This window comes from Platalea leucorodia (genome assembly GCF_965183815.1).
Source record: "Platalea leucorodia genome assembly, chromosome: 3".
In the NCBI taxonomy this organism is placed as follows: Eukaryota; Metazoa; Chordata; class Aves; order Pelecaniformes; family Threskiornithidae; genus Platalea; species Platalea leucorodia.
The window spans coordinates 103823511-103837268 of NC_138825.1; the positions used below are offsets into that span (position 1 = coordinate 103823511).

Consider the following 13758-nt stretch of genomic DNA (forward strand, 5'->3'; position numbering starts at 1 on the left):
TGTTATGGCTTTTCTACTGCTTTGTGCACAGGAAAACTTGTCATAAAGATCCCTGAAAACTCAGTTAAGCATCTGCAGATCACTTAATGCTCCTTTTTTTTCCCTCCAGTGTTATTCATATAATCCTTTCTTTCTTCAGTTTTATCTTATGCTATCACAGTTTTATCTTTTCCTACTCTGATTTGACTGGATTCCTTTTCTTCCTTATTCTTAAGTTGTCATGAACTTCCGAACATCACTTTCTTTCTTAGACCCATTTTCTTAATATCCTCCTGTTTGTGCAGATCTATTCTTTTTTGCTTGTTGTGTTTTAGATCAGCATTTGATATTTGCTGTTGTCTCCAGTGACATTTACGTTTATCATCTTTACAATCATTTCAATCTCATTCACAAAAAATTTCAAGCCCATACATAGACATATTCCACATATTCTACACCTAGTTATCTTCAGCAATACACTGTTATATTGGTCTTAGCATTAATTTTCATTTTCTCTATGTTCTAAGCCTTAATGAAGAAAAACAATGAACTGTATTTCCTTCTCTAGAAGAGTATAGAACTTGTTTGAATATAAGTCACTTCTATTAGTTATAGCATAGTTATTTACTTTATATAGTATATTCTTTGAGGTGGTGATTTTATAGTGTGCTCATTTCTACATATTGAAAAACAAACTTTTTGGATTTTTTGTTAGAATCACTTTTGAAAGTTTACTTTTCATCTGCTCCTAAAATGGATATTATTGTTTTTAAATTTATGAGCTATGTAATGCATCATCCCAAATTTTGTCATGTATTCTGTTCCTAAACGAGTCTTCTCAGAATGCTAAAGCACATCTGTCAATTAGTTTGAGTTTAAATAATTTTGGTTTCACTGAGTTATCTTGAGTTTTTTGGTAAATACTATACTGTATCAGTCATTTCTTTATCTGTAGTTATCTATCACAGCAATTATTGCATTCTGAACGTTCTTGTATAATGAAAATTATCTGAAATCTTAGGCAAAGGTTACGTTTGAAGAAATTATGTTCTAAAGCAGCTTTCTGCTGTGGTTCTATAAATAATATGTAGTGTTTTGAGTGATCAAATGAGCAGGATAGTAAGTAAATCAGTCACCTTGTTTCCTCTACAGTTATTGTCCTTCTTGGTAACAATTTGGTTGTCAGCAGTGACTTGGTGGCATGTATGAGACTTATTTGTTAGTAGTGTTGCTGATAGATTATTGGGTCCAACTGCAATGTTTTTTTCATCATCTGTGTCTTACACTATGCTTGCTGTACAGCTGTGCTTGAAGAGTTCCCCATGGTAGCATTTTTTAATACCACTACTTGTAAGGCAACAATGTAAATGAAGTAGGAATTCAGCTACATCATTTAACTGGAGTTACTGATCCTTTTTGGTTCAGTGACACCTGACTCTTACATGGTTCCAGTTTCATCAGGGTGCATCTTTATACTGGCCAGATAACAGCATGATGCTCTAAACAAGCAACATAAGAATCATTTGATTCCAGATGCTTAGCACTGCAATTGGTCTCTCCACAAAGTTAGGATAGCATTGATAATAAACATGTTTTAAACCAGTCACTGGATACTTTCAAATCATAGCTTTCTGATTTACTGTCTTACTTTGTGAGCATATGGCATTTACATTTTTAAATACTAAAGGGAATTACTAGGCAATACCTAACAGCTTTTTGATGTAATTAAACTTGAAGTTATATAGAAGTAACTTGAAAGCATTAAACTAAAGGCATTTTGACATTAGAACAACAGAGAAAGTTATTTTAATTACAAAACCCAATGCTGTAAAGTCTGAATTTGAGCATTCAGTGTTACTTAGAAAAGCCAAACATGTTAGATGGGATATTTCTGAAGCATTTTTGCTCTCTTGCTGATGCTAAAATTGGGCTTTTGTAGTCTCAGTTCATATTGAACTACTCTTGTCAGTAAAATAACATCATCACAGAAGTATGGTTTATTGCTCTATAACAACGTAGGAATGAGATCATTATATATGCATTTTTAATTTGTGTACTTGTCCTGGTTTATATGTATGTGTACTACTTCAGAGATATTAGGTCATTCTATTACCTTTTTAGAAGACGGAGAGATATGGAATGGACAGAAAATGGAAGTGCAAATTATTATGGTCTTGTTAAAAATAAATGTAATCCTTACTTATTTTGTAGCTGAGTGTGGTGGTCGAATTCATGCTGCTACATCGGGGCGCATTTTGTCCCCTGGTTACCCAGCACCGTATGACAACAATCTACATTGCACTTGGATTATCGAAGCAGACCCAGGAAAGACAATAAGGTACATGCTTAATAATTGTTGACTCCAATATTTTAGAAATCATAATCTATGCCTTACATTCTCACACTCTTCTACACAATTTTTTTTTATTAACTCCTCCTTAGATTAATAAAGTTGATGCTTGTCATGCTGGCTTTTATGAGTGCCATTCCTCTAGGGAACCTGGCTATCTAAGTTGTGTAGGGGACATCTGGGCATCTAATTCAGAACTGTGAATTCCGTTAGATAATATGGCCTATATATATTCAGTGTGGTAGAGCAGTGCACTGCTATGCCTTTTTCTAGCTGTAAACAAGATAAAGTGCCAAACTGTCAGCTGTGATTTCAAAATTCTTCCCTTGAGTCATTGTAATGACATTCTTTTATATCTTACTGTCACATTCAATGTAATAATTTATTTTAAATTGAATATAATTATTCAACACTATTTCTTAAATACATTACCTCAAGCAGCTGTAAAGTTTCTGACTCTCTGCCAGGAGTGCTCAGACATCAGGCATCTTGGACCTTGTTGGGTATCTATGAGGAACTGTCTTGTCATGAATGCTTTCATCTTATGATGATTTGACAATTAACAGCAGCAGCGGGGAAGATTAGTGCTATAAAGCTTTATATACATCTCATATACAACTCTCAAGGGTTTTCATTTTCCATTCCTGCTCTTTTCTGTCATATCATTATTAGCATGTATAACATTTTGAATTATGTAAGTATCAGACTTTTTTCCCATAATCAATTGAATAATAAGACCAGTAACATCTCAGAAGATGTTGAGAATAATCAAATTTGAGAAAAATTATAAGACTTTAATAAGAAGTGCATACAGGACTGAGAAAATGCTTAATAGGTAAGGACTGGAAGATTTCTCCACATAGAGTAGGCAGCATAACAAAAAAAAGGAAGAAATTAGAAGAATGTAGAAAATGAGGGAAACGCAACTGGTGAATAATGCACAAAAGAAAGGTATATGCCAAGAACTGAATGATGGAATCTAGAACTTTTATTTCTATAATGATTTATGGAAAGACAATGGAAGGATTCAAGAACTCAGGCAGAAGGAAATTAGTCATACAAGAAGAACTTTTAAAACAGTTTTTCCTCATCAGTTTGACATACTGACAAGAAAGACTATCATAATTTGCTGTTGATGTATAGCTAAATCACTCAAGTAGAAGGAATACCAATATTTAAAGACTATTTCAAATCAGTTTTGCTGTAGTAACACACAGATTCAAAAACTTGGAAATGGCAAATTCCGTTCAGTATTTAAGCTAGTTTGCCCATTCCTAAGAGGAACTTCCTGTGAAAGCAAGAATGTAACAAAAGCATTTAACTTCTAATCAAGATAGATAATCTAATTTCTGTCATTTAAAAATACTAATTGATACTAATATGTTTAATGATATGCAACAGAGATTAGCTTTATACTCCAGTGACAGGAAAGATGTGATTTGCAGTAAATGTGTTACTTCAGAATGTTAGCTATTTATTTATTTTGAGCAAAAAGTTAGCAAATAGTAAGCTGTTTCATTATTCAGTTTATGTGGACAATAGTTTTAACTGATCACTTAAATGAAAATTATTAACTTTTAAAATTAAACAGGCAAAAATATAAGCAAATGGCAAGTTATTCACTGGGAAGGTTTTTTCTTTTTTTATTTTTAGTAATCCCATTTCACTAAACCAAGTAATGAATTCACTCCCTTATAGGTGATTTCAATGCATCATTTACATTTAAATTACAATTTTCAGATTAATGATTTCCAATTAATGACAAATGTAATGAAGAAATATCAACACACAACTATTTGAAACAAAAAAGATGTTGTGATATTTACCTATTAGATTTCTTCAATATTAAAAATGTAAACGGTCAGAACTTGAAGTCAATGCACATATTTTGACTAATACTATGGCATTCGTGAACATCTTTGTAAATTTAATACTTCACCTGGAGATAAATACAGATTATTCTATTATAATACAATTTTATATTTTATGAATTTTGGCATAAGGCAAAGATAGGATAGTACATTTTCTGGTTTTGTATAGGAAAGAAAATGCCATGCTGACATAATTTCCTGTGCTATGTATGCTACTGTCCAGTAGCTAGTGCTTTTTTTCAATTGCATATAATTCAAGCCAATTGGTGTTCTTTGTATCCTCATTTGAATAAAGAGAGGAAATGTTTGATGAAATCATAGTTTTTATCCCTTAAAATATCTATTGTAAAAATAAGATAATTTATAGAACAAGTACTACATGTCCCATAATGGTGTTTTCTGTAATTCAGGCATTTGTAGAACCGAATAGCATCTCTCTTCCAGGATCAGCTCATCCAACAGGAAAAATGGGTAACTCTTTTGGACCACCAGCCCTTCTTGAGTCCTAAAGAGCATCTCAAAACTAAGTACAATTTGGGAATGGTTGCTTGTAGTTTTGTGTAATTGTAATTAATGAGTAATGTATAGTGCTATTACTTTCTCTTTGCAGTCTACATTTTATTGTTTTTGACACTGAGGTCGCTCATGACATCTTGAAGGTATGGGATGGGCCTATTGAAAGCAGCATACTTCTGAAAGAATGGAGTGGCTCAGCCCTTCCAGAGGATATTCACAGCACTTTCAACTCACTAACATTACAATTTGACAGTGACTTCTTCATCAGCAAATCAGGCTTCTCCATTCAGTTTTCAAGTATGTAAATATTTTTTCATCTCAAATAAATACAATAATTATATACACTACTTATACACATTATTCTTATATATATGAACTGTTTCTCATCTTACAACTTCCTCAGTCTTTAAAAAAAAACTATATTATTTTAATTATTTTATATATTTATGCAAATATCTATGACTAGGGTGAATTTTTGTGTTTGCTTTGAATATTTACGTTTTCGTATTCCTTGTTTTGTACAGCAGCCACATGCCCAGCATTATCTAATTAGCATTATTTAACAAGTCAAAACGGGTTTGTACATACATAAGTTTTCTTCTGCACTGATAGTTTTAAATGTTCCCACCAGTGCTACCTAATAATATATTATTTTGTGTTTATACTTTATATTGTTTGGGTTTTCTTTCTCACAACTTTGGTTGCATGATGCATCATTTTTATGACCTTAGCCACTGTTTGTGTACATGATTAAACTGAAGAATAAAATGTGTCTTATCATATTGAAATACAGTTAAAATTTTACTATTAAACTAATAAAATTCATCTTCAGGTCTAAAGTGAAACCTCCTCTGTATACAGAGGAGCTGTGATCAATACTGTCTATGTGATCAATATTGTAAAACTGAGTATGTGAAGTTTTCCTATGATATGATGACTGAAGTGTTAAAAGACTGAGGGTAGGACTGCAGGGAGACTATATCATTGTTTTTGACTCAGCTGTTGCATCCTTATATATCCTTATATAGAGATATAATAATATCTTATATCTTATAATATCTTATATCTTATATAGAGATATAAAAATAAATATAATGTATGTAAGTGTATTTCTTCTCAGAAACATAGGAAAATTATGAATTAATAAAATATGTGAGAGCAGGAGTATTATTTAAAACCTTCTCTGTAGGTGCTGTCATTCAGAAGTAAAGGGCACTAATAAGCTTTCAGTCATTATTGTTTGCATGAGGAAATGTCCTTTGGGGTGTCCTGGTCTCTAAATAATGCATTTTACATTTACCTGTTTACTTCATTTTGCTTGACTTTTCTGAATGTTGTAGCCCCAAACCACAATGTCTTTCACCAGCCCTAAGATACCTAGTTAAAGGTATGCAAAATTAACTAAAGATAAAGAGCAGAAGAAATGTTTCTAAAATTTCTGACTAGTGTGCTATATAATATGCTGCTTTTCATGTTGCTTGAACAACATTAAATTTTACATTTGTGGAAATGAAGGGGTTTTTTGCTCTGTTAGGGTTAGCAAACACATTCTATGTTGTATTATGTGAAAATGTTTGTAAGGTTATGCACAAATTTTGAAAGGAGGAAAATATTTAAGCAGTTAGTCAACACATTCTTTGACCTTCAGTGATACTTATAGTAATCAGGAGACAATTTAATGCTTTATGGGTGAAGAACTGATTTTGTCATCTTAGTATAATATTTGATGGATGCACTCAGTGATCGTGCTGGCAATTGCAGTGTATATCTTACTGGAATTAATTGGAAGTAGTGGTGAAGAACTGAATGCCTCAGCTCAAGTAAAGGAAAAATTATATTAAAGTTTCATTCACCCTGCTTGACAAGTGGAATGTTTTATTAATTTTTTAATTGTAAGGAGTAAAAAATATGATTTAAGTAATGTATTAAGGTAAATGTTAAATTATTTAATCTAAAAATCAGAGCTTAGCTTATTTAGTCTCCTTGAGGCAATGGACAGATCACTGTGGCCTTGATCTGTAAAGGATTTAAACTAATTAATCTATGGCTAAGTGAGGATCTTTGCATGCTTTAGTATTCATCATGTGTTCAAAACGTAGGCCAGTTTATAGCAAAGCTGCACAGAATATTGAAATTTCATTACTTTAGTAGCTTGTAACTCAATGAACAAAGGACTCGAGTTGCTTAAACTTTTTTCTGGTAATTGCAGAAGATGTAGATGTTTTATTACAAGTTCTATGAAGGAAACTGCTCAAGTTTTGTGTCTTTGTGTCACGAAGTATTTTCAAGTGTCACATTTATTAATGAGTTTATTTTATTTAAATATTAATTACAATCCAAGAAATAAACTTTAGGTGCAGAATTGCACAGGGTTGGAAAACCTTCAATAATCTGCACCTCTTACGCATTCAACTTCTGTATTGGGTTATGCAGTTGAGATGAGTGCCTGCATAAATGAACATCCAGTTATGGGATCATACAAAGGATATAAAGAGTATCAGGTCAAACGAACAGCTTAAAGACAAAGCATTAAAGTGCTAACCTTCAGAGAATTTGTTTCACTGTGCTGTGAACGTGCTGATTATTTTCTATACTTTGCACTCTAGAATGCCCTTAATTGCATCTGCCTAAAAAAGAGGTGCTGGGAAAGGATAGTATGAGGTAGATCAGAAAATATTACCTATAAATTACTTACTGTTGACTATAAATGTAATTAGAGGTATTCTTAATGGAAAAATATAAGTGGCTGACACTTACAAAATGTTTGAACACTATTAAAAGTGCTTTGTCTTGCCCACTCAGCTCAGCATATAGAGCATGAGGACGTGAACTGACAAGAGTGATTATGTTAATTGTAATCAGCCTAATGCTTTTCATTAAAACTTAATTACCATTTAATCATGCATAAAAGGACAAAAAATGGAGTTCACTGTACAAAACTGACCTTTACTCTGGGGGTTAAATACATTTAAACTATGTATTACAAGCCAGGGATGTCAACCAACTCTTTCTGGTCACTATACAAAAAGTGAACACAAGAAGGGCATAGCCAAATTTGGTGTTTGGCTTCTCTATTGCTGAGAAACAAAGTTACTGGCAGCAAAAACTTCCTGCCTAAGTTGACCATAAAAAAGAAGATTTCTAACCTAGCTTAATTCTGTCCTACATGTCTAAGGTAAATGGGACAAATTTCCCTCTGAAGTTGCCTTTTTCTTTTTATCAGCTATAGGTTTAGTTATACTAACATACACTAGATCTCAAACTTCTGGACATCTAAGGGCAGGTGAAATGAATCCTACCTGTCTTTTCACAGGTGTCTAGTTCCTTTTGAGATGCCATAAAGTATCCTGGCTAGTCTCCATCTGCCACCCCAGACAGTCACACACCTGTAAGTCCTTGGTCATATCTTCCAGTGCAGATACCTTGGATATTGTAAGGCATCCCGAATGAGACTAGCCACCTATGTTGAAGCAGATCAATCTTGCCCTGAATGTTTAATCTTCAGCAACTCTAGACTTCTGAAAGCACTTGGATCCCATGCTAGTAGATGGTCCATTGCTTTTATTGACCTGAAGCTTATTTTATTGAAAGTTTATTTATATCTAACCATATAATTTGTTTAGTTGATGTTTAACAAAAACTAATAGAAGTGGCAGATGATAGGAACAGCACTGGCAGTTGCTAGTCATATTAGTGTTTTTACAGACTCGGCTTTATTTTAACAGTACCTAATAGTAGGTCTATCCTTACAGTCTAGTCTTTTATCTTGAACTAAATTCTCAGCTGTTGTAACTTAAGAGAACTGTATCCTTTTCTTAAACTAAATGATACATTCATAGTTCCTCAGCTGGTTTCATAGATTTTGCTCCTCAAGGCTATAATACATCAAAGGATTATTTGCACTCTTCCTATAGTGGAAAAAAAACATTTTTGGAGATGTCTGGCTTTTCTAGAGTCAGACCCATCTGTGATGGTTTTCTATGCCTACCTCTGGTTCTATGGCATTGTTAATTTCTCTTAGTCATAATATTCTGTAAGCATACACTTTAGTTAACAATATGCCTATCTCTGCTTTCATGTGAACAGAAAGGCTATCTTTTTTTTTTTGCTAATACAGAACAACTGGCAAAAAGTTAACAAAGTAGCAAAGAGTTTCTTCTCAATGTCTTTGCAATATTTCTATCTTAGAAGAACTTCAGACACTCATTTTATTAAAAGTGAAGATATGAAATGAAGGCATTTGTATAGTTGTTTTAGTCCAATTTTGTTTTTTCTGTTCTTTGCTTGCTCTCCCAATATTTTTAAAATTTGCTCTTGAAGTAAATGCAGAGATAAGCAATGAAGAGTAGAGATGTCTGACTAATTTTTTATCTTAACACCAGAAGTCATCAATTATGATAATAAAATAAAGAACTTATACCAACCAGTTATTTAGAATAAATATTTGGAAATTATTGTGTCTGATGTTGGCACGTCTGTTGATATCTTACTTCCTCTGATGAGAGCTTAAGCATCAGTGGTTCTGTGTTTGATAGTTCCTAATGACACTGGGCTTAATCTGACAAATCTGTTTAAGCAATGATGCCTGCTTCTGTCCAGTTTTGTAATTCCATTTGATCATTTGTTTGTCTACAGCAATTCTTACAGTAACTGTGTCACCTGTCTTGAACTGTTAGAGTACTGTTGTCTTGTAAATTGTTCTTTTATTGCTGAGATATCTTTTAATCACTTGCCTAATGGCCTGAGCATTTCCATGACAGAATCTTCATTGCTAGGATTCGTCATGCAATTGTTCCAGTTTGATTCACAATGGAATTATCAAGAAAAGGGGTTGACACAAAAATAGATTTTAAAAGAAATTTACACATGCATAATCACATATCTGCCCTACTAACTACATTCTGAGTTCAAAGAAAATGAAATCCATTAAGACATTCCTTGTTAAAATAAATAAAAGGACACAAGACACAAGAATTCAAGATTCTTCTCTGGTGACTGTGAATGCTCTATTGAATGCCTCTGAGTTAAAATCAGAGGGGTCGTCTCCAAGCAGGACCTTACAGTGGGCATCTGCTACTGACCCCCAAACCACAACGATAAAGCCGATGAAGCAATATTTGGGACACTAAAGCAAGCTTCTGGTCAACAGAACCTGGTTCTCATGGGTGACCTCAACTACCCAGACATTTGCTGGAAGAACAATACAGCAGCTCGCATGTCATCCATCAGGTTCCTGGAATGCGTAGAGGACTGTTTCCTCTTACAAATGTTAGATGTGCCAAGCAGGAAGGAGGCACTACTGGACCTGCTATTCAGAAACCAAGAAAACCTGCTTTGTAGTATCTCGGTCAGTAACAACCTTGGCTGCAGTGATCACAATGTTGTGGAGATCGGGATCTGGCTGAGCATGCTGAAGGTTAGCACCAAGACAAGGGTTCTAGATTTTAGAAGAGCAAACTTCAGCTGGCTCAGAGCTCAGTTGGGAGGGATTCTGTGGGAAGCTTCCATGGAGGATAAAGGAGCCAGTGAGTGCTGGGAGTTCTTCAAGAATGCTGTCTTGGAAGCACAAAACCAGTTAATTCCCTATAAAAGAAAAGGAAGTAAGCAGAGCAAGAGGCCCCCTTGGCTCAACCACGAGCTCCTGGGTCTGCTTAAAACCAAGAGAGATGCGTACCAGAGATGGAGAAGTGGAAGATTGTCCACTGAGAACTCCAAGGGCATTGCCAGTGTGCAGAGATGCAGTTAGAAAGGCAAAAGCTCAACTTGAATTGGAACTGGCCAGAGACGTCAAAAATAACAAGAAAGGCTTCTTCAGGTATGTAAGTTGCAAGCAGAAACAGAAGGAAAACATAGGCCCACTGTTAAACAGTAGAGGTGAATCAGTCACCAACAATGCTGAAAAGGCAGAGGTTCTCAACACCTTCGTCACCTCTGTCTTTACCAACACTGTTGGATCCCAGGCGTTGGGAACAAAAATCCAGGAGGATCCAGACATAGACCCACCATCCGTGAAGAAGGATTTAGTATGTGAATTATTACAGGAGCTTGACCCCTACAAATCGATGGGCCCTGACGCCATCCACCCGAGGGTGTTGAGAGAGATGGCTGATGTCATTGCGGGGCCACTCTCTATAATCTTTGAGAAGTTGTGGAGATTGGGGGATGTCCCAGAGGACTGGAGGAAGGCAAATGTTACCCCTATCTACAAGAAGGGCTCAAGGGAGGATCCGGGTAATTATAGGCCCATCAGTCTTACTTCAATCCCTGGGAAAGTTATGGAACAGATCCTCCTGGGGGCCATCACGAGTCAAATGAATCACGTGATTGGGAAAAGCCAACACAGCTTCACAAAAGGCAGATCATGCCTGACAAATCTGGTGGCCTCCTATGATAAAGTGACCTGCCTGGTTGACATGGGGCAAGCAGTCGTCGTTGTCTACTTGGACTTCTCCAAGGCCTTTGATACGGTTCCCCACGGCCTCCTCCTGGAGAAACTGATGCATTATGGCCTGGACAAGTGGCCTGTGCAGTGGGTGAGGAATTGGTTGATGGGCCGCACCCAAAGGGTGGTGGTAAATAGCTCTTTTTCAAACTGGCAACCCGTCACAAGTGGGGTCCCCCAGGGATCAATATTGGGCCCGACGCTATCCAATATCTTCATAAGCGATCTGGATAACGGGATCAAGTGTAGCTTGATGAAGTTCACAGATGACACCCAATTGAGTGGGGAAGTAGACACTCTGGAAGGGAGAGCCACCCTGCAGGAAGATCTGGATAGGCTGGAAGAGTGGGCTAACAAGAACCTTATGAAGTTTAACAAGGACAAGTGTAAGGACTTGCACCTGGGAAAACATAATCCAGGAGTGCAGCACAGGCTGGGAAGCAGCTCTGTGGAGAGGGACCTGGGGGTCCTGGTGGACAGGAAGCTCAATATGAGTGAACAGCGTGCTGCTGTGGCCAAGAAGGCCAATAGGATGGTGGGTTACATCAAAAAGGGCATCACGAGCAGAGATAAAGAAGTCATTATCCCACTCTACTTGGCGCTTGTCAGGCCACACCTGGAATACTGTGTACAGTTCTGGTCCCCGTTATACAAAAAAGATGTGGACATGCTTGAGGGGGTCCAGAAAAGGGCCACCAAGATGATCAAGGGTCTGGGAAGCCTGCCGTATGAGGACAGGCTGAGAGAGCTGGGTTTATTCAGCCTTGAGAAAAGGAGGCTTAGAGGTGATCTCATCACCATGTACCAGTACTTAAAGGGTAGTTACAGAGAAGATGGTGACTCCCTTTTTACAAGGAGTCACATGGTGAGGACAAGGGGTAATGGGTACAAGTTACTCCCAGGGAGATTCTGATTGGACATGAGAGGTAAATTTTTCTCAATGACAATAGTCAATCATTGGAATAATCTCCCCAGGGAAGTGGTTGACTGCTACACTGGGCACGTTTAAGTCTCAGCTGGACATGGTGCTGGGCCTTCTTGTCTAGACTGTGCTTTTGCCTAGAAAGGTTGGACTAGATGATCCTTGAGGTCCCTTCCAACCTGGTATTTTATGATTCTATGATGATTCTATAAAGATTCCCTTTTCAAGTCTGTAACCAAAGCATTTCACAGTTTGGTCTCTTCTGTTGCTTTCTGTGATGCTATAAATGTTGCATTGCATGCTCACAATAACAGTGTGAAACTGTGTCATAGCATTCCTATCCACCGTCTAATCCATGGCCTGGGCAAGACATCCTCAGCCTCATAGGGGGTAGCAGTTCTTAATTTGGTTCGTACGGAACTAAGCAGAAATTAAGCTCGTAGGCTACTCTGATGGTTATTTCTAAACTTCTGAGATTTTGTACTTCAGACTTAATGAAGGAGACTGCGTTAGCATTTGTTTTTCTTTTTTCTTTACATTCTTGGACAATACAAGATATTTAAATATGTAGTTGATGCTAGTTTGCACAATTCTTAGTCTGTACATTTGCATATATTACATGAGATACTTTTTAGAGAGCAAACACTATTGTTTCACATTTGGAAATGTTTGTTAGTCTGGAATCACTGCAAATCCTATGTACAACATCTCAGCTTTGATATGCCAAAATCTTTCTCAAACCCATTATGCAAGCATAATGCACTAAACAGGAAAAGCTTGTGAATTGCCTGCAATTTACAAGCCTAGCTCCTGAAAAGTCTTTATTATTTTTATAACCATGTGGAGTAGAAAAAATAGTCTCTGCAGCACAACACTACAACAAATGTCTTACATGATTGTAACCTTAGACATAGTGAAATCGATATTGATGAAGGTGATGGGTTTTTTTCTTGAGCTACAATAGATTACAGGCTAAACAAACTGACAAAAAAAGAAGTGTCCTTCAGGTGAAAGATAAATTAGGCACAAATCTAACATACTGCTCACAAGGCTACAGACACAAATATACAATGTGTCATAGTCTCAAAAACAGTCTCCTATTGATTTCCAGTGAAGTTTTAAATCAACTTTGAAAATGTAATTGAGGGGCCAAATCAAAAAAAAAAAGATCTAAAATGGGACTCTGTAAGATTATTAAATTAAAAACAGAGAGGCTTAACACACTTGCTGCCGACATATGGAGGTCTGAAATTTCCCTAGCAATCTGTGTTTTTTCCAGCTGCTCATTCTTCTGTCACCTACCTCTAGTTCCATCTTTTGTGTACACAGAAGCCTGTTCCACTCCGACCAGATGAGACTGCACAAAGTGTTATTCTATAACCCACTGAGTATCATGTAGCTTACTGCTTAGAACACATGTGCAAGAACTGAGAAGCAGTGATTTAGTTCTTTTCCAGCTTAATGGAATTCAAATCCCCTCTCCTGGCTATGCCATTTTAGGCACCTAATATTTCTCAGTCATTTCTAAAAAGTCTAATTATGGAATTTGGTTTGATTTAGCATCCTTGAGTCTAAAATGTAGTTATTGCTTTCCCTGCTTTACAGCATATATGTTTTTATTATGTTCAGCTTCAAGTTTCTAAATTCCTCTTTTTTTTTTTTGAAAATTGCGTAAGGC

The 13758-nt window shown here is 36.1% G+C and overlaps 1 protein-coding gene across 1 annotated transcript in view; it reads left to right on the forward strand.

Annotated features, from left to right (window-relative positions):
• Positions 1 to 13758, forward strand: part of CSMD1 (CUB and Sushi multiple domains 1) — a gene marked incomplete at both ends in the record, with an annotated part of 1257610 nt that overhangs the window by 1019915 nt on the left and 223937 nt on the right. Inside the window, 2 exons of the mRNA XM_082305706.1 lie at positions 2191 to 2317; positions 4811 to 5013. Of these exons, the coding sequence (XP_082161832.1) occupies positions 2191 to 2317; positions 4811 to 5013 (330 nt within the window). The remainder of the gene's footprint in view (positions 1 to 2190; positions 2318 to 4810; positions 5014 to 13758) is intronic.